We start from the raw sequence: 27,672 nt of genomic DNA on the forward strand, positions 1-27,672 counted from the left end.
AGGACCTTTAACAAAGTCTTCTTAAGATGGTCATTTGACAGCCTCTTACCTTCTCCTCCCCCTTTCCCTGCCAATGCAGGACTTACTTTTGTCTGTATGATTTAAATTCCTTTGAAGGCAAAATGATACTCACAGCCAAGGAAGGAGCTGTGGATATTGCGGACACAGCAAGCAGAGAAGCACCTCTTCCAGCCTCCCTGTGCTGTCTCATTTACTGCTTTCTATTCCTCTCCATTTCCCCAGCACATTTTTTTTTTTTTTTTAATATTTTCACCCTTTCCTCTCCCTATTTACAGGGCAGCCTGATTACTGCACATAACCAGCTTTTCACACATCAGAAATTACACTTTGGATCACGTGGATGTCAGCAGACTGATTTTATGGGCAGGAAATATATTTTATGTTGTCTTTTCTATGAATTTTCTTGAGTTTTTACTGGGGGGAGGGGGGCTAAGAACAAGCAATTTTTGATTAGTAGGGCCTCTTACACTTAAATTCTGCCATGTATCATACAGTGGTGTCTGGTTGACTTCTGATGGGGAGAAGGCTCAGAGAACCAGGCAGACAGGCTGAGACACTTCAGCATCCTATCATGGCCTCTGAGGGGAGCCCAGAGGTCTGATGCCTGATGCAAACGCTCAGTGTGTAGGGATTGGGCATCTGAGCCCTTTCTTTAGCACTGTGCCAGCCGCAGATTTTCATTTACAAGATTTCACATACCTACATACACCAACACTTTCCCTCTATTTCCCTTCACACTGCTGCTGAATAATTTCTAAGATCCTCTATCTTTAACAAGAGGTCTATGTGAGCAGCTTTCTCCCGAAGCTTTCTCCTCTGCACGGTTAACAGACTTCTCAATTTAGCATTGCTCTGAAGCCTCCTTACTCTTCAGAAAAGGCTAAATATTTTTGTTTGCCAAAGGCTCTGTGAGTCATAGAGAACATGACTCCTGTGGTATAAACAAAGTTCAAGACTGGGGTTACATAGTCTATAAGAGGAAAGCTCTCAGGCAGTGGAAACAATAGTACATCCAGATGCCAGACCTCCCTCAGCAGACGCTGTCCCAAAACCCCTGGGTGCAAAAAAAGGTCATGTTTCATCCTCCTGATCTGAAGACACCATGGTCCAATATTTCTGGCCATGCAGATCTTTTCTTGGAGGTGAATATGAACTATAGTTAATCCGGAGAGCAAGTTTTTTTCACTCCACTGCGCATTGCTCTAGGTTCAGGGCATGTCATGGCTGCAGGAGTTGTCCTTCGGAGGCAATAGAAGTTAGCGGGAATATCAGTATGAATATCAAGGGAGGTATTGTCTTTTTGTTTCATAAAAACGTGTGATAAGATCACTCTGGCTGTTTACTGTCAGGATCATTTACAGCTTGTTGCCCTTACTGAAGAGGTTACAAGATGCCGTTGCTCCTAGGAGAAAATCCAACTGAAAAAAAAATGCAATCATATATTTTGCCACCAGAAATACTAGAATAGATTTTTCCTTCTTATTTTCCCAGTAGGGTTTCCCCAATATCCAGAGGAAAATTGGAAGTCAGATATTGGGTATGGCAATGGGTTGGTCGTGATGACTTCTATATATTTTGGTGAAGATAGTTTTCTAGGGATATATTGTAGTCTTGCAACCAAAGTGCAACAGATTATGCTCACTGAGGCATACACCAAAATTAAACCAAAGAGGTGAGCAGAATTGTAAAACTCATTTCCAGTAAACTCTGTGCTGGTTTCCTCTAGCTATATGGCTTCCTCAATGATACAGTTTTAACGTTTTTTTGGGGGTAAATGCCAGAGGAAACTTGCAGAGAAAATTTTAAAGGCACATGAACATAACGTCACTGCTAAGGTTCTACATTTAAAAGTGAGTATTTCAGGAAAGGGTATGACAAAAAATAGCGATGGGAACTTTTCAGAGGGGGGAGACCCCACTCTGTCCACTTCAATGCCACAGGGCCCGAAGAGCCCTCATCCCTGTTGCAGAAAATGGACTCTCATACCAGTAATGTGGATCATGGATAAATGGTTTCCTTCAGAACACTCCCTAGTATGCTGCACGGACATCACTGGAGCAGCAATATAGCAATTATGGCTACACAAAAGCCCTGGAGCCCATTCTGTAAACTGTAGATGCTATGATAATTTTGCCCCCCAGGCCCGTCTGTGGGTCTGCTCAGCTGCCAGAACAGAGGGGGTCCGGAGGGCTCCACCTAAACCTCTCTCAGCACGTGGCATCTCATGTTGACCCAGCAGATCTGTTTCCCTCTAGCCAGTTTGCTACAGGGTAAATTCACTTCTTATCTGATTTTACTGTGGAGCAGCTTGGTAGATTTTTTGTGGGGTTTTTGGTTGTTGCTTTGGTGGCCTTTTTTTTTTTTTTTTTTTTCTCCCTATAACTAAAGGGGAAAGCCAGACAAGATGCAGCTTTCCTCTAAATTGGAAACACGGACTAAGCACATTACAGGCTCCATTCTCTCCCTCTCCTGAATGCCTCTCTAGTCCTCTCTCTTCCCATTCCCACCAGCATAGTTGTGCCTGATTTAACCATTTATTAAATATTATTAATTAGGTTAAGATAGTATCTCTTACAGTTACTTTATATTGAAAAATTATTACAGCCCTTTGATAGAACAAAAACTCATTTTTTCCTGTTGTTGCCATGACAAACAACATGCCATTGCCACAGTCATTTACAAGAATCAGAGAAAAAGTACTGAAAGTGAACTTTAGGAAAACTGTCAGCCCCAAAGTACAGCTTAAATTCAATTTTCAAAATGATAGGGACTACATAACCTTTGCATACAACCTATTCCGGTTATTTACCAGCTGTTAGAAGTTTTTCCTCAACATCTATCCTTCATTTCTCATACTACAGTTGAAGCCTACAGTTTCCTGCTCTACCTGAAGTGGACTACATGTGGAAAATACTCCTTTTTATTTTACAGCAACACCACATAAGAAGTTATTTTGTCCTTTTTTCCTTTTGACAGCACTTTTCCCTCTAGACTAAGTTACTCCATTTTTTTCAAGCTCTTCACATAGCTCATTTCCCCAAGAGGAAAAGATGTTGGAAAGTATCTGTTGTTGGACACCTGACAGTTGGGAAATAATCTATCTAAATACCTGTCTAGATAACAAGCATAATTGTTTTCAATAAAATTAGCCAATGACTGGAACTATCAGCAAGTCTCTTTCTTTTAGTTGGGAATATAAAGTTTATATTGGCAATGATGTGGTTGAATTAGTTACTCTGATGTCCATAAAGACAGATTCAGAATGCACTCATCCACAAATTTCTTGTGTTTATCAGGAATTCATTTTCCAAAATTAAAGTAAAACAAAGACAGTTGTTAGACCAGCTCAGTCTGTTAGATTTGGCATCTTTATATCCCAGTGACTAAACATAGCTATGTCACTGCTTCGATTTGATTATATATTAGATAGCAGTAACTCTATAATATGAAAAACGCAAGTTTTTAGAGCTCTGCAGCGTGAACACACCAATATTAGATCAATCTCCACCTTAGAAGTCTTCCTGTATTCTTCAGAAAATGGTAATTTCTGTCTTGGCAGCAACAATGAATAATGTTTTCTACAATCTCCAGTTGGCTAGAGACACACCCCATCCTGGAATACACTGACCTGGCTTTGTCTTTTCTTGTTTAAGCTGTCTTTCAGCACAGTGATCCGGCACAGCGCCACAGCCCTTGAGGTACTCCAACAAGAAGAGAACGCCCCATGCCTCTCCAGCGACGCAGGCTGCCAGGCGTGCACCAAACCTCCAACGCTCTGCCCAGGGAAGCTGAGCCACGTTCAAAGTTTCCATCAGTATCTTCAACGTGGTTCGCAGCACGGACTGTATGCATGGCGTTTTCAGGTGAAAGATAGAGAAAGCAAAGTGTACCTCACCAAGAAGCAGCAGGATAACTGGGCATGTCTGTGCCTTAGTGCATATATGCGCATTGTGCCTTCAACAGGCTGCAGTGACCCAGCTGACAAACCTCTGCTTTTCTGTGCAGGGAACGTTTAAAAAATTAAAAGCAAAGGAATCACAATTTTCTATCTACACATATTACCTTAAGCCCCTTGATTTTCATTTTATCTGAAGGTAGGACAGCAAAAAATCTCTTTGTCCTGATATATCAAAGTCACATTTTTTGAGACTGAAATAAAAGGAAGGTTTCTTCTGAAGAGTTCCCATAAGGCTTAAAATAAACTATTTCAGGACAAATAGTATCTGAAAATATTTAGATAATATGGTACAGCAACATTAAATACACCACATAAAAATATTTAGCTTTGGCTTTAAATCATGTTAACCTGAATTAGCTGATAAACACTGGGGTAGCTCTGTTGCAGATAGCGGAGAGCACACAAAGTGAAATTCTTCTCCCAGGAAACTTCTACCACTGACTTCACTGGAGCCACTTCACCTATCTTATTTATTTCCTGACCGTAGTGATTTTCCTGGCTTATGTCAGGGTAGCATCTTGTTCTTCTGTGGTATGTCCTGCACTTTATTGACTGGAGAACAACAACACAAATACACTGGTTGTCCTACCAGCAGCTCTTCAGCTAACTAAAACAGATTTGTACTCTTCCTCCGTTAGGTAAGTCAGTGACTTTTGGAGATAATCACTTCCTTTGTAAACGTTTCCATTGGCCTCCTAACAAACGTATTTCTAATTTCCCTGCTCCAGTTTGTTGCCTTGCAGTCTCCATCCATTAGAATAGCAGTGATGGTAACTAACGGTGTACTCTCACCTTCACGTGGCAATTTCACTCCTCTCTGTTTTAAGCATATTGGGTGGCTACTGCCTGCTTTCTCTTAAGAAATTAATGTGCCATAATATTCTGCTGTCCAAACTATATGAATGCCTAACTGTAAAGTTTTAAAGTAGTATGCCTTTTAAGAAGGAGCAATCACTAGTAATTTACCTTTTAAGTGATATCTTAAACTTGGACTTACGAATTGCTCCCTCTGTTACAGAACAAAGATGGGCAAACTAAGAGAGAACATCTATTTTCTTCCCACGGGAAGCTCCCACATTGCTGGTGGAATCCTCCAGGAACAAGTGCTTTTGAGAAAACAGCCTTCCTAGTGAGATGACTTGGGTGAAGAATACTGGTAACTAAAGGAACAAATATTTCTGGGTTATCTAATTTTTTTTGACAAAGGCTCCAATAAGAGTGTGAATAAGAATCACACTCCCAAGGGTTCGGCTAAGCTTGGGCATGCCTTAAAGAGACTGCAATGCCTCCCAGAAAGGATTCTGGTTTAGAACAAAGCTCTACTATTTTTTTCCCTAGATTTCTTTTCTTTACTTCTTTGCCACAAAAAAATCCCAAAGTTTTCCTTGAATGAAACCATCCTGTGGCTTAAACACTACCTGAAGTTATAGTGATTATGACAAAGCTATCATCCCTACAGTTGGTAGTTGCACTTAAAAACACAGCTTGGTCTCTAACAGTCATCAAGAAACAAAAGTGGAAGATGTTCAGGGTCCATAAAGTGATTTTCAGCCTGCTATAAGCATCATGCTTCCCAGGCACCACATGGAACTTGTGGACAGCAGCATTTGCTTGACAAACAAAAGCACAGCAGAAAGGAACAGCTATTACACCCAACATCACATCTGCTATAGGTCCATTGGGAACAGGAAGGGAAATGGTCCTCAGACTTCCTCTTCCCTGGCAAGTCTGGCTCATAGCGCCACTAGCAACACCTGGGGGTTGACAAGAAGCTCAACATGAGCCTGCTCTGTGTGCTTGCTGCCCAGAAAGCCAACTGTATCCTGGGATGCATCAAAAGAAGTGGGGAAAGCAGGTGGAGGGAGCTGATTCTCCCCCTCTGCTCTGCTCTCCTGAGTGCTGTGTTAAGCTCTGGGGCACCCAGCACAAGAAGGACACTGAAATATTAGAATGAGTCCAGAGAAGGGGCACAAAGATAATCAAGAGGCTGGAGCACCTCTCATACAAAGACAGGCTGAGGGAGTTGGGGTTGTTCAGCCTGGAGAAGAGAAGGCTCCGGGGAGATATTACAGTGGCCTTCCAGTGCCTACAGGAAAGCTGGGGAGGGACTCTGTCAGGGAGTGTGGTGATAGGACGAGGAGGAATGGCTTTAAACTGAAAGAGGGAAGATTTAGATTAGATATAAATAAAAAATTCTTTACTTTGAGGGCAGTGAGGCCCTGGCACAGGCTGCCCAGAGAAGCCATGGATGCCCCATCCCTGGAAGCGTTCAAGGCCAGGCTGGATGGCTTTGGGCAACCTGGTCTGGTGGGAAGTGTCCCTGCCCATGGCAGGGGGGTGGAACTGGGTGGTCTTTGGTCCCTTCCAACCCAAATCATTCTATGGTTTTATGATTCTATGAAAGTTTGATAAAGCAGCATCACATTTTCACCCCTTGGGTTCCTTACTCCAATGCAAAGTCAACTAGTCTCCAGCTCTATGTTCGCTGTAGAGACCAATGTAGAAAGAAGCTTACAAGGTTCTGTTAGAGGAGGTTACAGGAGGAAAAAAAAGTGTTGTTTATTTATTCAATAAAAAGTTGCTTTTGCAGCTTGTCTTTTTCATGGAGAGAAATAAAATTCAGGGATGGCAATCAATTATTACTGTCCATCAGCACGCGAAGCAGTTCGTGACAGACAAGACTCCTGTCCCTAGGACAACCAGCATGCCTATAGGCATGGAAAAACATAATTGCAGAGCCAAGATTAGCACATGTAAACATCTACTGCATAACATTTTTAATGATACATTTTATTAAAGCATTTCTTCTAATAATAAGGTTTGGTGAAATACTTATAAATTACACTCTGTGTGATTAAAAATGTCCTTTTTCCTTTATGAACTTGAGACATTAGCACGGAGCAAAAGAGAGCACAACAGATGATTATGTTCCTGCCTTTACAGCAACACATTGTCTTGGAAATATAAGACCTCAGATCTTCCACTTTCTTGTATCCTAAATGAAATCAGTTTGCAATGAACCTTCTTTTTCCACATCACGGCAGTTAGATTTTTTTCAATCCGATGGATGAAAGCTTGTTTGATAATTACCTTATTACTTGTCCTCTGGCCAAGCTCCTCTCAACGTAAGTCTGCACTTCAGTGACTGCAGTAACACGAGGTTGCTAACTTTACAATAATTAGCTCAGGACCTTAACACTGAAGCTGTGGTAGCGTAAACCACGGGCCTAAAATCCAAGTCCAATTAGCCTATGCAGTGTTCCACACTGTTGCATCAAACACATAGCAAGGTAACAGAAAGCTACTTTGAGTATATCCATACAACCTCCAGGTTTACTAGTATAGCTTAGGCATATCCTGGACTAGACTTAAGAGTTCAGGAGCACATGGTCCTTACAAAAGGCTGGAGAGCATTCAATCCATAACTTAATTACGTGTGCAGGAAGGTCATGCAGAACCCTGGCACCCATTTTACACAGTTGCAAGAGGGAAATGGGAAATCTCAGTTGTTAATTTTGTGTGAAAGAGCCTGAGGAAAAAAAAGACCTTTCTTGATCCAAAGTAGGAGAGTGGAACTACAAGATGCGAGCTGTTTATCTCCCCACGTCTCCTTTAACAGTTTTCAAGTGCTGGCAAGAAGAGATAATCTCTTCTCCCCACTCCCTCAGACAACGTTATGCTGTCACAGCAGGAAGCAGATGGGAGCTCCAGTGAGTATTTTAGGGGTCACTGCATGGAAACTGCAGCTCTTGAGCAAACCCTTTATAGCATAACAACATGTGGCATGCATGCCTGAGTCTGCTGTTAGAAAGGCTGAGATCAAACTCGAGAGTTAAGCTACACTTTGATTGTTTCTGTAGATCCTTAAAAGGGCATGCTTTAGCATCTAACACCCAACTCAACCAGGGAAAGCCCAGAAGGAAAGGGTCTCCCACTCACTTGCTCTTGTGCTCCCTGGGCAAGCTCTTACAAAATCATGGGTTTTAAATGGAAGCAATTCAGAAGGCTGCAGGACTCAGCAGACTCTTTTGAAAGAAATCAGAATTAAAAAAAAAAAAAAAATCAAACCACAAACCACCACCAACAAAAAACAGCTCAGACAAATGTTAATTGAAACATTCCCAAACAAGATCATGGCAAGGGGAACCAATTGGCTGAATCCCGAGTTCTTGCAGCCACTAGTAAATAGTCCAGTCCAAAAGACCTTGGAAATAGATGCTTTAAACAGAGCCAAAGGACAATGCCAGCCATCAAGCAGGCTTCAACACAACCATTATTTGGTTAGATCACCATTCCTTTTATTGAAAAACAAAGAAATATATAATGTTAAAACAATCAGATGAAGAACATCCTAAATTTTAGGAACAGGGATAGGGGTAGACAATTTCATTTATATGAAACTGATTGATTTCAGTGGACTGCAGCATAAAGGTTGAGCCACCTACTCAGAGAGTAACTTATAACTGTATCTGAAGAGAAAGACCCTTTCCTCTCCGTGCTATTTCTACATCCTTGCATGAAGACAAGAGTTTACCTGCCACAAAGGGATGAGAAGAGTTGGAAGAGACTTTAAGACTATCTAATTTCAACTCTGTGCCATGGACAGGGACACCTCCCACTAGACGAGGTTGCCCAAAGCCCCATCCAGCCTGGCCTTGAACACCTCCAGGGATGGGGCATCCACAGCTTCTCTGGGCAACCTGTGCCAGGGCCTCACCACCCTCTGAGTGAAGAATTTCCTCCTAACACCTAATCTAAATCTCCCCTCTTTTAGTTTAAAACCATTCCTCCTCATCCTGTCATTGTCTGGCCATGTAAAACAGTCAGAATAATCAGAGCATGAAGTATTCCAGAGTAGAGCATAGTGCAGTGTTCCAGTCCATGAAAGATATAATTCACCTTTGGGATGCTCTAAAGTACACCAAGAAGTGATGCAATCTTCATGGTGTCCCAAGAAGAGAAGAATAGAAAGATACCCCCCCTCTCTCTACCACTAAGGCTCCTACATAAGCCCTGTGATTTGGCTTCAAGTCTACATGGAAAATTCCAGAAACGCAGGAGTGTTCCACTGTATCTGACTCTGCTAAAACTGGGAAACTATCCAGGTAACAGGTAGTGTCATGTAAGGTAGACAGGTGATTTGCAGCTACAGGAACCCCAGAGCTTTTGCAATGTACATATCCTCAAATGATGCATCCTGTGGTGATGCTGTCCTGCTGCTTTCCTCAGTAGAGGCCAAAGTCTCTAAAGCTAAATTGATCCTTAAAGTACAAATCAGAATTGTTCTCATAAAATGAAGAGCCTTTTGCCATAACTTAGCCAACTCAAATCAAATGACAGCCTCTTAAAATGTTTCGATACTTTTATCATTTTTATCATCACAGCCTAAAATATCTCTTCTACATGAGTAAAGGAGACTTGTGCTTTTGTCTGTGATGCCTTTGATGGTGGCATTCAAAGCCATGTTCTAAAGATCAATAGCAAGGATCATTAAGGAATTCATAGTCTGATTTTTTTTTTTTTCTTGTGGAAAGTGAAATGTTCTTGAATAGGTATTTCTGCCACGGTTTAACAAAATAACCTTGCCAGTGTTGCCTTCTGTGTACCCCAAGCACAGATGGCAATCCTACCTTAAGGCTGAGGATTGAACACCATCCTTCCGAAGTGATGACTCCATAAACATTATGCACCCCCGGGTTCTTCTCCTCCCAGTGCCATCAGAGAGCGGTGTTCCAAGTTTTTTAAAACTGAGCTTTAAGGCAGCACAGATATTGCCTTGTTTCCAGGTTTAGCCTGACCCGAGGCTATTGCCCAGGGTGTAGCAGTGGTGTTTTCCAGTACAGGGGCAACCACAAAATTGCAACCTTTCCTTCTGTCCAAAGATGTGCAAGACGTACAGACACAACGCCCTTGGGAAGAAAGGCAAACTCTACTGCAGAAACCACTTGCCCAAAGGGAGAAAGGCCAGTAAGTCTGCCTTATTGTTTGTTAGTCTCTCCGTAGAGAGAAAAGAAGTCCTACTAAACAGAATTGTTCAGGAAGAGGATTTTACCCAAATTTCAGTAAAAACAACTTGGGGTAGGTAGTGTTACTCACCATTTGCTTCTATAATTTTGCTGTGGGGGAAAAGCCTGAATAGAAATCGTGGAGCAAAACATTAACACACTGGTATGTTGCTGCACGGTGTGACACTTCTGGAAGGGCAGAATTTTGTGTCAGCTGAGCTCACCCGCAATCAGAAAAGGGGAGTAGCACCGACATCTGATGATGCAAATGGATGTCTTTGAAACAAAAGCATCTGTGTGTGATAATGACAGGTTTGGTAGCTCCACTTTGCCTTTGCAAAGCTGAGCACAGGGAAAGGACAGCAAAATACAACTTCCCAGACCCCTAAAACCTGTCTGCCTCTATTCTATCAGCACGGGGACACCAGTAGCTCTCTCAAAATCAGGCTCTCTGTAGAGACACAGACAAATACACAGTTAACCTGTGAAAATCACCCACACATTTGATTTTAAAAGACCATCTGTCAGGTTCTCGATGTCCTTTTTTCCTTTCTTCTGCTGCACCTACTTTCTCTGGGGAGGAGCTGATCTTGTTGGGGCTGCTGTCCAAGGAACCAAGTACCTTGTGTTGAAGGGTTGTCATAAAGCTCCCCAAGAGCCTCACTTCTCATTTGAGATTCCTCTCAGTGTGCTCATGCAGCCAGTGCACAAAGTACAGTGCCCGCCTCTGCCCGAGACAGAGCTGTATGTGTGTCACGCAAGAGGGCAGAAAGTGAAACAGTGAAAGACCAAAGCAGAGAACAAAGCAACAGAAATCCATAGAGCATTACATGATTTACATGAGGAAGCAAGAAAGATGCAGCTCCTGCCCCCATTTCTCACCCTCACCATCAGCTGTAGCGCAGGGTGCCTGCAGCAGCAGCATAGCCCGATCCGAGCCATGCTCCTCAGGAAGACAGCCAGCATAACTCCAGGAAATGTGGCCCTGAGAAAACCCTATGGGGAGAAAAAGCAGCACTCCTGATAAGGGCTGGCTAGAAAAGAGACTGACTTACCAACAAAGCCACCACAAGTATTCTTTGTAAGTAACCGGGATTACTTGCAAGGAAATGCCTGACTTCTAACATAAATTTTTCTCCCTACCCCAGATTACCATGGACTTTGACTAACTGCCTAGCTCAAAATGGGTTAGATCATTTCTCCTTTTATTGCAAGAACTCTCTTAGCTTCTTGAGCTGTATGTCCCCTGAGATCTACCTTTTCACAAGTTCAAACTTCCCAGAAAATAACCCGATTCATTTAATTTGCACACAATTTCTGCCACACTGATATGCCATCCTGCACTCTTGCCTTGCTCCGCAGCTGTCTTGACGATACTGATCATTTTCCAAAAGCAGAGGCAGCCTTGCATGGCATGTGAACTCTTCTGCAGACTGACCTGTACCACTCTACCTGCCAGCTGAATGGGAGAAAAAGATAAGTGCTGGAAAGATACGAGATAGCTGGCAAGACCAAAAGCAAGAGTTTGAGAAAGATCTCATTCATTTGCATGCACCTGACCTCACTGGCATTCACAAACGATTAACATCAACTGCCATGGTCAACACTTAATTCACACAGAAAGCTGCTGCTAGTTTCACTTCATTAATATTGACGTCTGAACTCAGTAGCTATGGTGGATTACGATTAATAATTATTTATAGCCAGCTATCTGCACAGAGCATGCCTGTCTAATGCTGGGGTCAGGTGATGAATCTTGCCCTAACAGTTCGCAAGCTGCCCACCTCTGCAGCTTTTCAGCCAGCCACTTCACCTCTCCTAGCTCAGGCACCGCCACCAGCTCTCACACTTGTCCTTTTATGGGTGCGATGTGTCTTCACATGTAAAACTCCAGCTTATTCCACACTTTGGGTAGGAAGTTGCAACACAGAATGATATTTCTTTGAAGAAAAGTGAGAGGGGGGAGAAAAGCTAGATGGCAGCAGCAAAGGTAAGGACTGAAACTAGCAGATGTGATACATTTTTATTAATCTCAACTTCTGGTTCAGAAACACACCTAGAAGTCCAGCTCCTCTCAGACTCCACAGGGAACAAAAATCCACTTTGCCTCTGTATTTACAGGTGCAGCCAGTGAAGTTCTGCATCCTGCACAAGCACCACCGCTTTAAAACCAGACCCAGCTCTTGAGAGCCATCCAGCCCCTGGTGACTAATACAGCAATGAGCCAGCAGCGAGGACGAGCACAGGTTTTGTATCAAATCAGATCACACAGCTTCCTGTTATCGTTACTCAGATGAGGCCAGCCCCATGGTGTCCCACACAGCACTCCACGGGTTACAAGTGGAAAAAGTGAAGCAGCATCCCTCATAGCCGTGCCACCAGCCATCCCTCTTGGGCCAGGACAGCGGTGCTTTTCTTGCCTGTACTGCCAGCAGCCCAGCAAACTGGGACTGCTTCTGGTACAGCTGACTGGGCAGTGATTCATAAATAAACACGGCTCAGCATCCGCTTGCTTCATTTTAGCTTGCTTTCTAGCCCCCCAAAACTGGGTAACCCAGAGACACTGAAGAATGTGAAACTGAGAGGAGAAAACTGGAGCTTCTGGCACCAGTGGGTTGGGTATCTGGAAGAAGAAAACTCCAAGGAAACTTTGCAGCTCTATGGGTTATTACTTTTCTTTTGCCTTCCTCATGCAGTCTCCCAGATGCAGAAAATCCTCAGCCATAAGCTCAACATATAATAAATTTCCACTTAGTTTTTATAAACTGCATTATAATTAATAAATAAAACTTTATTATATTTCCTCATACTAACTTCAGTCAAAATTAAGACCACTTTCCCCTTAACACATTTTTTTCCTCCAATAATAAATATATTCTCCTCTGAAAAAGTATCTCCCTTTTCTAGGGAACAAGTCCAGAATACCCCAGTTATTTCAGTCTCCAAAAGGCACTACAAAAATCAAGCAAATCTGTATCATTTCACCCGCTTTCGAAGCTGCAAGACAGAAAAATTGCTGTATTTGAAAGTGATTGACTTTTTATAAGATGACCATTTTCCCCATCAGCTCGCAGTGTTACCATCACCACTCTCTGGTTGCATGGATTTAGCAACTGTTGTTACTGCCATGAACATTTTCAAAAGGCACCAGATGTTTGGGACCTTTTGAAAATTTAAAAAAAAAAAGCCACGTCAATGTTTTTGCTCTCTTACACTATATATGAGAGTTCCTCACTATTATAACCCTGATAAGAAAATCTGAAGGAAGAAAGCCAGAATTTTTAAAGAAACACTCACTGAATCTTGTTGAGGAACAAAATCGTGATGACAATGATTGATGTGTGTGTGTGTATATATATTTATATATATAAAAATAAAAACAAATCCTAATTTTCAATCAGAAGGAAAAAATAAATATTTGAGCAATCTTACAATATTTGGGTCTATGGCTGTGTTCTCAGAACCTAGCAATAACACCCCAAGATACTGTATTTTTTTTCCTTGCCATATACTTTTTAAATATGAAAGCAGCCTTTTCAACCCATGTAAAGCGGTGGGAGAAAACACACACAGATACACAGAGATAAAAATAAGTTAAAATTATTTAGTCTAGAAAGTTTGCTAGACCTCAATCATTAAAATTCATTAATTAACATATAAATTATTTAGAAGGAATTAGACATGCTTCTGGATAGAGCTGGCGTCCTACAGAAAATGGGAAACCTTGCAGCCTTTCTATCATTAGAAACAGTAATCGAGGCTCTTTCCTGTATTTAGTCTTCTATTTCCCTAGGATGTTTAGGAAATTTGAATCTTCAGTACCCCTAGCACTCTGTCACAGCTGGCTGAAATTGCTCTGACATTATTAGGCAGGCACGCAGACACCCACAGTGTGGTCACATAAGCATCATCTCCTAAGAGCATAGGATAAAAAGAAAATTACGATAGCTGCCTGTATATGTGATTGTTGGAAAGATCCTCGCACGCTTTTGCAGCCACATTCAGGCAAGAAACTGTCTATGTTATGAGATAATTAGCAATCTGATGAGCAATTCACATATGAAAAGTGTTACATAAATCCCAACATCATTATAGCTAAGAACAGGGTAATAATTACAGCTAAGATCGCCTGCACGCTTTACTTCCTAAGTCCACGGGATTGTTTTTTTCCCAGACACTCGTAACTTTACTTACTAGTCCAATCCTAGTCTCTTTGCCCAAAGTCAGCTGCAGTGAGACCACTGATGCAATGTGAGGACTATTTCCTTCACTGCTTGCCTGGAGCTAGTCTTCTAGAAGACTCCATTAGAAGAATTTGGCTGCTGTTAGGTGGAGTTTGTTGCAGCAGAGAGCAGTACATTTGGATTTAAGAAGAGCTTTCACTTTCATTGATATTAAGAAAAAATGAGAACAGGTGAAACATACCAATCACAAGGTGTTATCTGCACCCTACCTTTCCAAGACTGCCTTCCAGCCTTTTCTTCAGAGGCCAGTGTGTTCCTCAACTTATAAAAGTTGGTTTGTATTATGACCATAACTGGAAATAAAATAACCTTAAAATACAAATCAGGAGTATATCCAATATGTAAATCAACATCTTTATGAGCTGCAATGATGATGAACAGGCAAGTCACAACCATTCCAAATTAACTTTTAGTTTTGTCTGCATCCCCTTAGGACGAAGGGAAAACAGGGCTAAAGATCTCACCAACCACCACACACAACACCTCAGCTGATCTGCATGCATTATATAAAAACAGCATGGAGTTGCTACATACACCGTTTAACCTCACAGAGGCTACCCAGTTCTAATTTCGCTCTTATGCAAATTAGGAATTAATCGAACTGTGCAGACATAAGCGGCCTCAATGTGGTGTAAAGGTGGTGGAAATTACATCCTCACCAAGCCCACGTTACGTGTAAATACCGTTCACACAAATGAAGTGAAACACAGTAACTTGGTAAGAAACGAAGTGCTCAGGAGCCATCCTCGAAGTGTTTCACCAAGCATCTGAGCCTTGTGCCTCGCCACACCCAGACACCCAGGCTGCAGATAATCGGACCTCTGCCATGCGCATGAGGTTGGTCAGTAGATGACCACGTGGAGGCTTTCAACTGCAGCAAGCCAAGGGTCGCTTGGCTCCTGCCCAGGAAGGGTGAGACTTCCCCAGTTGCCTTTCCCTTACTGATGGTTGTAGAGAACCGGGGTGTGGACACAGATGGTTTCTGTGGAGCAGATGATGCACGACAGGGGCTTACCCTGTGCTTACCAGGCTGTGTCTCACATCACTTAGCTACAGCCAACGCCAACTGCTGGTACAAAAGGTGTTCCTGCTGCTGTGCCATTGGGAAAAGCTAGGGAAAGCTGATGCCTCGCTCTTCACCTACATTACAGAACCACAGATTCTGCAAACATCTGACCAGAAGCAGGATGCGTCAGCTGCCTTCCACTAAGCAAAACAAAATAACTGTTTAAGTACTGACACAAATGCAAGGATCCTTGTGTGCTCTGCAACTTGTACAATACCAACAGAAAGAACTGTTTAAGTCAACTACTTTCAAGAGTGTGGTATTGAAAATATTTCAGTAGGAACATGCTGGGCGTGATGTCCGCAGGTACTGTGGGTATTTCAGACTGGCACCGGTTTATATTCATCCAAAGGCCGAAAAGGATGAGTTACATAACCCCATGACTATAAAAAGCCATACTTCCTATATCAGAGAAAATGCAAAGAGGGAAGTTATTTTCAGAAAACGGCAAGCTTCTGTGATGACTTTCCAAGGTTGTAATTATCATCATCATTATTCTGCTGCTCACTTTTAATTATTTTGAGTAAACATATTGATTTTTATCTTCATATCAGAACGGAACTTTTTAATCCATGTCATGTTATGGACTAATGTGTCAACCTGAAGCTTAGCGTCCAACCCCGATGGCAGATAAATTGGTACTGACACTGCTTAGTTTAAGTGTCATAAGTGTTTTACAAGATTTGATACAGAGAAGATAACAAAAACACTAGGGCCAAATACCCAAAGGACACTGGGGAAGAACTAAGAACTGTGTGACCTTTTGGATGTCTGGCTTCTCAGACAATTGTTTCGGTGGTTTTCTTTTTTTTTTTTTTTTTGTCTGCTTTGGTCTGAAATTCTAATTAAGACAAGCTTCCCAAATGCTACTGCTTGGAGCTCACAGGATAGCCTCCTGAGTGCTACTTCACAGCAATAGCTTTATGATTATTGTGAAAGCAGGCTTATACAGCATTCTGCAGCTAAATGCAGCTACTCAAGGCTCCTCGTAGACACAATGGCAAACAGTAACTTTATATTCTATTGCTTGTTACCAATGCTCTTCTCAGTGCTGACAGGAAGTATTGCTGAACAATTCTGTGTAAGTTTTACTTCTCCATTTTAATGTTTTATTATTATATGCTTCAACTATCTGTCTTAGCTCAGCCTCTGAGTCTTGCCATCCACCTCCTCCTTGAGCAGATTTTTACTGACTCCTTCCACAGTTCACTTGATGTTAAAAGGTTAAAAAGTTCACACAATTTTACCTCCACAACTAGAAAATACACCTGAAAACAGTACAGCTAAAGAAAATGAAGCAGTGAAGTTGTAGATTAAATATTCAAATAAGTTTTCTTGCATCATTTTCCCTGGGTGCCTTTATCTCTAACTTCCTTTATTATTATTATTTTTTTTAACTAAACCGAGAACGTTCTTTCTGAGCAGTGCCTTGACTGAAAATGTCCCAGCCACCTGGGAAGTGCAGCCATCTACAGCAGGCACCGAGTAAGTAAAACTCCTCAGGTAGCCCTCCACTAACCAAGAACTCCGTCTAGATATTCTCTTATTTAGGCCAAATGTTTGAAGTCAGGTTTGTAGAGATGGCCAGTATACCTCCAGAGATCACATCACCAATGCACTAAGCATGAAATTTTCCTGTAAAAACAAGAATGAAGCTCTCAGCCAGTTTGGCGGTATAGATACACACAAAACCAGAGCATTTGAAGCTAATCTCACAGGTATCATCTCAGAAACTTGGGCTTTTGCAAGCCCGCAGAGGAAATTAAAATGCCAAAGAGGATATGAGACCACTCAGAATAAAAGCCACCAAAGCAACTCTCAATACATTTATTTCTCACTGATTATCATGTTGGGGATGATCTAATTGCAGTTTTGCTGCATTTTTTTGAAGGCCAGATTCCACAGGATGCTAAGCAACCTTGCCTCTTACATATGCCTAACGCTTCCTTCTAGCTAAGCTTCACTGAAATCAACTGGGCTTGAGCACATAATTAAGTGCAGGACAAAAAATGCTTAACACTTTTACATTATCCTCTATTTTAAAGATGCAGATTTGTTCTTGTCTGCTATTTATGGCTCATCTGTCCCAGCTTGGCAATGACCAACAAGCAATGAGGAGAGAAAACGTAACATGCCATTAACTTAATGTAAATACTTTGCAAAACTACAGCTTCATAATTGCACAGATCATTTGAAATAGTGTAAGCAAAAACAGTGGGTGACTGGAAACAGAATCCCTCAAAGTCCAGGACCAATGACAGATACCACAAGTAATGATGTATATTTTAAAAATCCCCTTGATATATATTCAGATATTTGTTTGTGCTGGCTTACTAAAAAGCAATGAGATGTATACAACATCTGCGTAAGTAATACAATGACTGCACTAGCTAAAATAATCGTGCTATCATATGCCTATACATAAACCAAACCCAGTAATTTGCACATTTCCCTAAGACAAGTTTTTATGCAGATGCACCTCTGAACTACGGACATTTGTGAGGTTTTCATTTAAATCACACAAGCTCATACTCGAAACCTGAAGAACAAGAGTGAGATTTCTAGCACGGTGGGTTACAAAGCAACAACAAATACCCTTCTCACAACATGGCTCCCCACAGCAACAGCAATGTCTGGATTCATGAGGCAAGAACTGCCTTGACAGCCTCTTGATATAGCTAAGGACTTACCCCAAAACAAGTTTACTCAAGAGAGGAAAAAGACAAAACAAAAGGCATCAGGTAAACAAAAAATCCTGGATATTTAGAGAGGTGAGATCACTCTCTGAAAAAGCCTTGATATCTGTTTAATTTTGCATTTTGCAAAGTGCTGTTTCCCTTTTGCTGAACTCCTGTAGGTGGTAGTGTTGGTATAACACGTTACAAGTAATTAAGGCGGCCTCTTGGGACACTGCCCATCCCTCCAGAAGACTTCGTTCTTTAAGACATGCTGGCTTACTGCCAGGTTACACTTCCTCCAGGGATGGTACTCCTTATTCTTAGGATCCATAAACAAATCATTAAATTAACACCCATGTTTATTCAAGAAACAGTAACACCTGTGGTGTCAGAACACGTGAGTAGGGGAATACAAGCAGACCCTATAACCAATACAGCCCTTATTGATCCTGTTATTCTTGAATTTTAGCCCTTTTTATTTGCTAAACAAGGTTAACAAATAATGTTGCTTCTTTTATTGCCTATGTCCTCTACCTTTTAGTAATAATAATAAAAAAATCCACAAAAAGCAGTGTCATCTAGAATTGCTATAGCTTCCTACCAAAAATAAAAATAAAGAGAAACATTTAAGAAAAATGTGTGTGTGTGTCTGCTTTTGTTTTGTGGTGGATAAGCAGAAAAAAATAAGGTTTTAAACAAAAGCAAACATTTGTTTTTGATGGAAAAGATAATTGTCAAACCAACAGTTCTGTTCTTTGCTCAAGTAACTCCAATTACTAGATGCAGAATCAAACACACAGAAAACGCCTTTCTGCAGAAATGCAAAATCTCCGTATCTACTTAAACACACCATAAAAGTGCTTAGAAATAATTGCAAATATGGCAAATATAACAAAGTCCAAGTCCGGGTCATGAAACAAATAAGAAATGTTCTTCCAGACAGCAGGCAACCACTAGTGATGTAAATGGTTGCAGTGCAGATGGAGAAGGGCTTTAAGAATTCCTTATCTCCTTACATATGGAGCTGCAACAAGAAAACCTGTCTGATAATAAAGCAATTTTCAAAAGCCCTCACGAAATTTCGACAGTCACAATGCAACCCATTCACCCTGTTTTTATGTGGACAATAAAAGACTGAAAAAACAACAAACATAACATGATGGAAAACGTGTTCAAATCATGCGAAGCTGCTGTGAATAAGTGCTGCAGTTCGCCAGCGCTTATTTTAACTACAAAAGAGTACTGTGCCATTTGGCTGTGCTGCAGGGACACTATAACATATGCATCCCTCAGTTACTGTTGCGTTTAGGAAGTATTAAAGATGGAAAGCCAGATACAGTGCCATGAGGGAAGGTTTTGTGTAATAGATAAGAAAGCCAGTTTTAAAAAGGAGAAAATAATTGAACAGGATAATGCATAGAGGTAAGGGCTTTGTTTTTCCCCCTATGTTTTGGGCCTGTGGCAGAGAAGGTACCTGCTCTGTAGCAGGGTTGGTCAGAGTGCCTTGATTAGATGCACTCATGGCATGAAGAAATGAAAACAAGCCTGGGGAGGCATTTGGAAAGGACTCAGCTATAGGAGAGCACACACCAGCACGTCTGGCCAAGAGGCAGCTTCACTACGTTGATCTGAACTCAGACTGCCACGGTGCTGCCGGCTGCTCTTGTCATGCCTGATGTGTCTCCAACACAGCAGCACTGAAACGGATGCCATTTCATGCCCACGCTAGATTTGACTGGAATCCAGCAAGGGCAGTGGGTGACTACACCCATCTCTTTCTTCACCTGAATGATATCCATGGTCTCCGCTGCTTGCTCTCCTTAGCACTGCAAGTAGTAGTGGCTGCTGGATCTTGGCAATGGCTTTTTCCAGCTAAAGCAGGGCTTGAATTTAGCAGGCAAATCCATTTTAATTGCCTTTTTTTTCCCCCTCTTTTGGTCAAATTCATCTGAACTGTTAAATGTCAAACACTGGTAACGATGAGGCAGTTCCACTGAGCGGCAGAATGAATCAAACGCCTTAGTTACACAAGAGTAGGCTGGCAAGTCCCCCTTAAAAAAGCCCACACAGTGAATTTAAAGCTGCTCTTTTCCCCTACAAATCAAATCAGCTGTTTGACAGCCAAATGTCTGTGCCAGAGTAGCCCAAGAAGAAAGAATTGCCCTTAGATATATTTCCATGAGATATGGAGATTTACAGAACAAAAATGAAGACAAATCTGAAGAACCAAAGAAGTAGATCATTATTTTAGGCATTATTAAGCAACTACCAGCTATCCAAATCCCTGCTTTGCACAAAAAATGTCTGCAAAGTCTTTCCCTTGTAGTTCATCTCTGGTTATAAAAAATCTAGTCCTTGTGCCTTACCTGACAGTACAGAGCACAAAGAATGCAAAACTGAAAGGGAAGTGAGTTTAAATGTCAGAATTAGGTGCATATCTCTCTCAAATCCCTGCCCAATGTTCAGTATTGAGCATACTTTGCAACTTTTGCATGCGTATCTGGAGCAAGTCTATCACTCCCCCTGCTTAGAAGTACCACCTTTTTAAATTCAAAATTAAGATCATGGCATACAAAATCTTACTTTCTTTCATCAATAGATCAGCCCTGATTGGTGATTATTATAAAAGATTATTCAAAATAATCTTTTTCACTAGAGGGTTTTCACAGTGCGTGTGAAAAAATTCAGTCTACTACTCAGAGAAATGACACAGACTTCACCAGGGGTACTTGTTAACTGAACCATCTGAAGCATGGGGTCTTAACCACCCTTTTGCATTATTGGCAGAGCTCTCCCACCAGAAAGAGAGGAGCAGAGGGAAAATGTTATTTTGTACTTACTCAGAAGGTTATCAATAAAGCAAGTTTCTTGACCTCTAAGTTCACATCTACAAAATGGAGTCTCCTGAGGCGAATTGCTATTAACGAAATACTACAGAGTCTCTGCTGGAGAAGCAAGACTTAGATTCCATTTCTTGAGACACATTGTAGTAAGTTCTTTTCACCCTAGATTGAAGTACCGCCTAGGAAAGATTATAAAACTTGTGGCTGTCACTATTAGTGCTGAACAGCTGGATTACCAAGACTTTCTGGGGAGCTGTAGCCTATCCATCACAAGTAAAGCATTCAGCAATTTCTCTTTCATAACCTTAGCCTTCTAAAGAAAGAAATTAAATGGTAGTTCAAACATTAGCCCATTAAATCACTTATGAAATTTGTACTAAAGAAAATCTTGTTTCTATCACCAAAGCTGTTAGGTATTTACCATTGTCCTTCTGTCTCATAAAGTTTGCTTTGTCTGTATACACATTACACATACACAGCACACAACTGTGAAATTCTAAGAATAGCAGAACAACAGGAAAATAATATCCACAGATATACTCATCCGTTCCCACTTGTAATTTGTTCTGGCCTCCTTTATTCCCCTCTGGCTATTTTTCCAGGAACATGAAGATGAGTGGTTACTACTCATGGAAACATTGAGCTTCTGTTATTTGCAGAAATACTCACAGACTGTGTGAGTCTGGAAAGAAGTTGTGCCTAGGGAAGTCAATATGCTAATCATTTCAAAAAATACTAAACGTACATCTAGGTAAGGAGGAGACTTACCCTAGTGTTTGCTAGGTGACTAAATTACAGAGTGAATGACCACAAGACTTATTGAACTAACAAACCATCCTTATCAATTCAGAAGTACAATAAACAAATTGCTTCTTACAAGTCAAGTGGATACCTATTAGCAGGATCACTTAATGAGAATTAAGGGGGGGGAGAGGGGGGGTTAAGACAGCATAAACAGAGCTGTCTAGGTGGAAAATGTTTCCAGCGGGAAATTTTCATAACCAGTTGCTCAGTTGCTAAAACAAATGGTGCACACTTCATACATATTCATTTAGCCACAGACACACTGCATGACAAACCTAATCAAGTCCAGGAAACAGAGTATGGGTTAGCTGAAAGAATTAAAAGAACTGGTAAAGGAAAACAAACTACTTTATCTCTGGTTTGCTGGTTTGAATCCAATCCATATTAGTAGACATGAAGTTGTTACCCTCCAATGTCTGACTGTAAAGCAGCCCATGTGAAATGAGCTGGCAGACTTTGTTCTGCCTTACCGAACAGGAGACTCAGCAACCTCTTCCTCTTCTTTTTCACATGTGCACACACCATTTTCAGAAATTGAGATTGTATTAGAACACATAGCAAAGACAGACCAAAGCTTCTGAGTGCCTGTACACAACCAACTCCTGAGCTGTTAGTTATTGTGACTGCAGGAAATAGAAGAAGCACAGCAAAATATAAGCATCCACAATCATTATGCGTTTTCTTCAAGGATGCAATGTTTATTACTACAGAATTTCCCTTCCTGGTCATTTTCCTGTTGCTACATAATTACTGTCATTCTTTGAACACTAATGTCTGCCCAGTTTCTGATTAAGAATCCAAAATAATAATCTCTCGATTTCAGAAGCCTCGTGGCTAAAAAACTGAACTATAAAAGGATGTCACACTCTCCAACATATAAAAGTGAAAAAAAGTTGTAATGCTTTATACTGGAGAGATTTATAACTTGCCCAACAAAAAGAATGTTATAAATTTTTCAGTAAAAAGTTGAAATGAGCATTTTTTTCCCCTCAAGCAAACAAGGTGTAAACTGGCTTCAGTTTTCATAAGTTTTTGCGAACATATTTGTGGGGCTTGGTGCCAGTTTTGAAATAGCTACAAATTACTGTAATTTGGCAATGTTTTGTAAATACAGAGGAGATGTACAAATTTTAGCTTATTGGCTGCAATAATCATTCAGGATTATTTTATTGAAACAGCACCTATAATCTAAAACCTACAGGTTCGATGTTAAGCACGCCTGCCAGGTAGAGCTTGAATTTGCTTTCACTCACTGTGAGCCAGAAAAGCTCGACATGAACTCCAGTTATGACCCAGTTTCAATGACCTTCGAGCACTAAAAAGCAGGGTACACTTAGTGCTATAAGCTCTTGTCATTTCATCCTTGACTAATACTTTGTCAGAGGCAGTAAACTGCTGTTTCAATACAACTCAGTATTTTGCGACCCTCCAGAATATGTTTCCAAGATATGCTTTCAAAAGGAAAAAACGTAGCTGAAATTTGCAACGACCACTCTCAAAACCAAGTTTCCCAGTTTTCTGATAAAACAGAACAATGGGAATAATAAATTGCACTTACCCTCTGTCTAGTCCCATCCATTTGCAATGCAGGCCTTCTTGACTTGCCAGGAGGATAAACAGAAAAAAACTCTCACTCTTCCTGAACCGAACACAAAGCTATTGTTCCTTGCCTCATCTTCTGTCAGCATTCCTGTTTCTGTTGAGGAATAAAAATCAAACAAATCAATGGTCTACTGAAAGAAAGGGTGAGAAATTGCAAAAGAGCAGCCATAAAATGTCCTACTAATTTGGAAATCAATTCAGCCCTGAAACAGCTGGGTTAGGCCCCACCAAATGGTGCTTGATAATGAGAATTACCTGGCTTAAAATACATGTCTCCTATAGCACAAGTAGTTCAGAGTTGGTTCACGGTATGTTTGTATGTTTGTTTGTTTGTTTGTTTTTCAGGGAAATTCATTAGAGTCCATTTTGAGGTTTACCCTGCTCCTTCAGATGCATGAGCCAAGTGAGGCTCAGAGCTCCCCGTCAGGTGCAGGCCGCATCACCATCTAGCTCCCACCCCATCTGCCTTTTTTTTTTTTTTATTTCTCCTGGAGAGGGAACTCAGACACAGGCTGTGAACTAAAGAGCTGATTGTGAAGAGATGTAGTCTACAACAGCAATATTTGACCAGCTTATGGAACCCAAGCCAGTACAGACCCTTCTGTAGAGTCCTTGTAATCAATTTTTAAAGTGTCATGTGACTGATGGTGGCTGAAGCTAACATGCCAACAGAACTTATATTAATTAAAGAAAGTCTTACACGTTCTCTCATGTACTAGTAGTTTCTAAACTACCTCAGCTATGTCAGTGGCACTTTCACGTTGTAATGGCTGGCCTTGTTTATCGAGAGTTATCACTTTTAAGGTAACAGCTGAACTCCTGGGTTTGTAGGCCTCCCTCCACCCACGGCTGTCTCACCACCTAGGACTCAGAGGTGTAGCAGCAGGAAGGAACTGCTGATACCAGTAAGTGACGGCTACTGGAGAATTAAAACATTACACGCAGATTACACATGACGGTCTCTTGCTGCTCCCTTACTCTGCCAGCACCCTGCTGCCCATAGATGGCTGTGAGTGCAATATAGAGCACCAAGAAATAAAGAAGTTAAGTTGGTTGCTGCAGCACCCAATGCCACAGGAAATGTTCAGTCTAATTGCATAGATTCAAGTGCTTTGAAATGAACCAACATAGGTTATGAGACTAAAAAGAATCCACATGCCACCCCTTTTTAGTATCCTCCCCTTCCTCCCCCCTTTGTCTCCTTTAATATACTTAGCTGCTTGAGCATGTGGCCATGTAGAAAGTAGCTGAAGCAGGGTGCAGCCTCACCAGCTGAATGAGAGAATGTGTATGGAAACAGGAGTTGAGCTGCAAAGGTGTAAAATTTGGGCCTGGAGCTGGAACATGTTAGTCTGAAGATGGCAAGCTCAGCGGGGAAGGTTGAAAAACCTGACTGTCACCTTGCCATCTCGATGAACGAGGAGATATTTTTTCTATTATTTGAGGTGTGGGAGCTCATTTCTCAGTGTTTGAAACATGTGGAACAACACTGATATACCCTGGGTTTAGTACTGAGATAAAAATGATTTTATCTGGTCTCCCAAAAATCAGTGAATGCAACTGGAGGATCCAAAGGCCGATGCCAGTATAGCTGTGCTGGAATAGCTGAGGAACTTCCTGAATATTTTTGTCTAAAATAAACAAAAGAGGCTTTCCAGGAAGTTCTGAGTAATCATTCGTCCTTATGTGTAGCTGAGCAGCTACAGAAGGAAGAAACCATCCTGGGATGGAGAGACAAAGATTTACATAAACAAGAAACCCCACCAGCCTGCTTGAGGAAATTAAGAAAGAACAGACTGAAACATCCCCAGGAATTTCAGTAAAGAGTAACTAATTTAGGGAGACTCATAAGAGAGCTCCAAAGAAACGAATGAAATTCAGGAGTTAGTAAAGGCAGCCTACTGACTCCCCACGGAGAATTTCCTTTGGTGCGTAACACCAGATGGGCTTTCCCTCCCATCCAGCCTTTAAAGTTCTCCGTGTCTTTGTGTGGGCCTCTTAACGCTTTCTTGAACTAAATGAGCTTGTGTCTTTGGAGATGATAGGGGTATCTCTGCTCCTGACAAGAGACCACAAATGATAACATCATCATGACACAGAGGAATTGAGACCCCCAACCTACATGACTTGAACAGAGACCACATCCCCACCCACAGACATCAAATCAACTCCCGATAGCAGAACTACCCTGTGAGCAGTTTTTCTACCCAAACCAAATTAGATAGAGATAACAATGCTATAAAATTTCCACTCGGGCAACCCTGCTTTTCATGTCTTGAATTCTCCTACACTAGGAGGCTATAAAGGGACTGAAGAGATGATGGGAAAGGAGAAAGAAAAAAAAAGACAAGGAAAGGAGCATATCCAGAGAAAAAGAGAAAATGAGCTCTTTATGCCTAGGAATGGATACTGTGGGAATCTTAACACCAAATATCTCTCTAATGTAATTACCAGTATGATGTGTACTTCTGTATTTATTCCATGCACAGACTTGCTTATAATATACACACACACTAGTGTTTATTCATATGTTACAGCTGCCTCCTCAGCTCTTCATATTGACTTCTATATTGTGCAAATAGCTCAACACACCAGAGGAAAGAGAATTAAATTCCAGGAAATTCAAAGGACACAGACACATATCCTACCTCAGCCTCAATTACAGGTCCCTGCAGTTGCTCCATCATCCCATAAGTCAGAATGGCAATGTTGCCTCCCTACACTTGGTGTATGTTGACCCTACATCAGTTTTAAGGCTACAAATAGCATAACATCTAGTCCGCCCTGAAGACAGCACTAATGTTCCCCTTTAGCTATCAATATTTCCACACACACACCATGGTAGAAACCTGAATTGATGCAAAACACAGACTAGAGCTCACTAGGTTGTTCCACAGCCATTTTGTCATGCTCTAAGCTAATTTGGCATTGGGTGCAAAGAAAAAAGAAAACCTGAGCACACACCTTGTCTCTGAGATAACCTTATTTAACCTTTCATATCAGCAAACAAGTAGTTCAGCAGTTTCTCACATCCACCTCAGTCACCTGAAGGACCAGAGCAAGAGACAAAAGAAAATGTAGATTACGAAGAAAAAAATTAAAAAGTAATGTTCTGGCCTTGTTAGAAATAAGTATTTGTGTTTGTGCAGATGTCTAAAAATACTAAGTTTTTTTTTCTTAATGTTTATTTTAAAGTAGTAAACCACACCACTCCATTTTTTCCCCATCTATACAATTTACTTAAGTAAGTTAAACTGATACTGAAGCATTGTACATAGCTACCCCTTGTTCAAGGGGGCCAGCAAACATGGTTTTTGGGTGGAGCTTGTTTATTTTTAGACTTTTAAAGCTACAATTGCAAACAGATGTATGGATGGGTACCCTGCCCCCCTCCTTTCCTGCAGAAGAAAAAATAAACAACCAGCCAAGGTTGATGATTTCTTTTGAGCAAACACCAAAACACTTGAGACAATAGAAGTTTTATTTCAGAATCCTAATCAGGGCCAAGCGAGCAATCTGCAAAACATGCAGTCTCGATGTGTTCGGGAGAAGGAAGGGACAGCTGTGTGTCAGCATCAATCTCCTCTTTGAAAACACAAACCTAATTCTGTGCCCTTTGATCTGATGCAGCGATAAACAGTAGAATGACTCAAGACACCACTTTTTCCACTACAGCTTCAATAAAATAAAACAAAATAGCGTATGAATACTAACACCTTAACAGACACAAACATTTGCTAAATATAACACTGGTCTTTCTGTCCCTCCCGTTTCCGCGGTCGTATTTGCGTTTACATTCATACAAACACCCCACTTTTGTACAAGTCAGATTCCAGTCACAGGAGCTATCACACAGAAAATAAAGTTCAGATTGTAAGGGAAAGGTTGATTTTGATGTTACAAATGCTGATATAAAGTAAGAGAGTTGTCAAACCCTGTGACATTGCTGCATCGCTAAGGCAGAGTCTGACTGGTCATCTTTCTCTTTGCTCATGTGCTCTGGCTTATGCCATTGATGTGACAAACTGCCAGGCAGCTGGGTACTTACGACCATGCTTAAAATTACAAATAAATGAACAGGATTTATTTTTCCTTAATTTTATAATAATCTAAACAGGTGTATCATGTTTTTATTAGCGGTACATTTCTATATAATACATTCACTGATGATACTGCAACTTGGAGAAATTCCATCGAACCCAGTTGAAAAACAATGGTAAGCTAATTACTTTCCCCACCCCCAGCTCTGGAGCTGGGACACCAACCCCTGTGAAATGGCAATGAGAACAGATTATGACCCACCGACAGCGCTTAGCTTCCATAAAGCATGCAGGGTACAGGAGCCCAGGGCACTGGCCCAGTGTCAGAGGGACTTGAAGCTACACTCAGTGTTGGGGCAAAGCAAAGAAATACTGTTCACTCTGCAGCTCTCTAAATGCCCAACTTCCACT

General features: G+C 41.2%; 1 protein-coding gene across 2 annotated transcripts in view; it reads right to left on the minus strand.

Annotated features, from left to right (window-relative positions):
- The window catches only part of LOC308188006 (uncharacterized protein), a 327,367-nt gene that overhangs the window by 271,105 nt on the left and 28,590 nt on the right, over positions 1 to 27,672 (minus strand). Inside the window, exons 4-6 of one of the 2 annotated variants that reach the window (XM_080576526.1) lie at positions 23,178 to 23,315; positions 10,873 to 10,980; positions 3,650 to 3,863 (exon numbers count right to left, since the gene is read on the minus strand). In XM_080576526.1, coding sequence (XP_080432652.1) covers positions 3,650 to 3,863; positions 10,873 to 10,980; positions 23,178 to 23,198 — 343 coding nt within the window. In that variant the 5' untranslated portion in view covers positions 23,199 to 23,315. Of the gene's footprint in view, positions 1 to 3,649; positions 3,864 to 10,872; positions 10,981 to 23,177; positions 23,393 to 27,672 lie in introns of those variants that run through there. The other variant, XM_080576527.1, reaches the window with a different exon arrangement.

The sequence above is a fragment of the Anser brachyrhynchus genome, assembly GCF_964034855.1.
Source record: "Anser brachyrhynchus genome assembly, chromosome: 1".
Classification (NCBI taxonomy): domain Eukaryota; kingdom Metazoa; phylum Chordata; class Aves; order Anseriformes; family Anatidae; genus Anser; species Anser brachyrhynchus.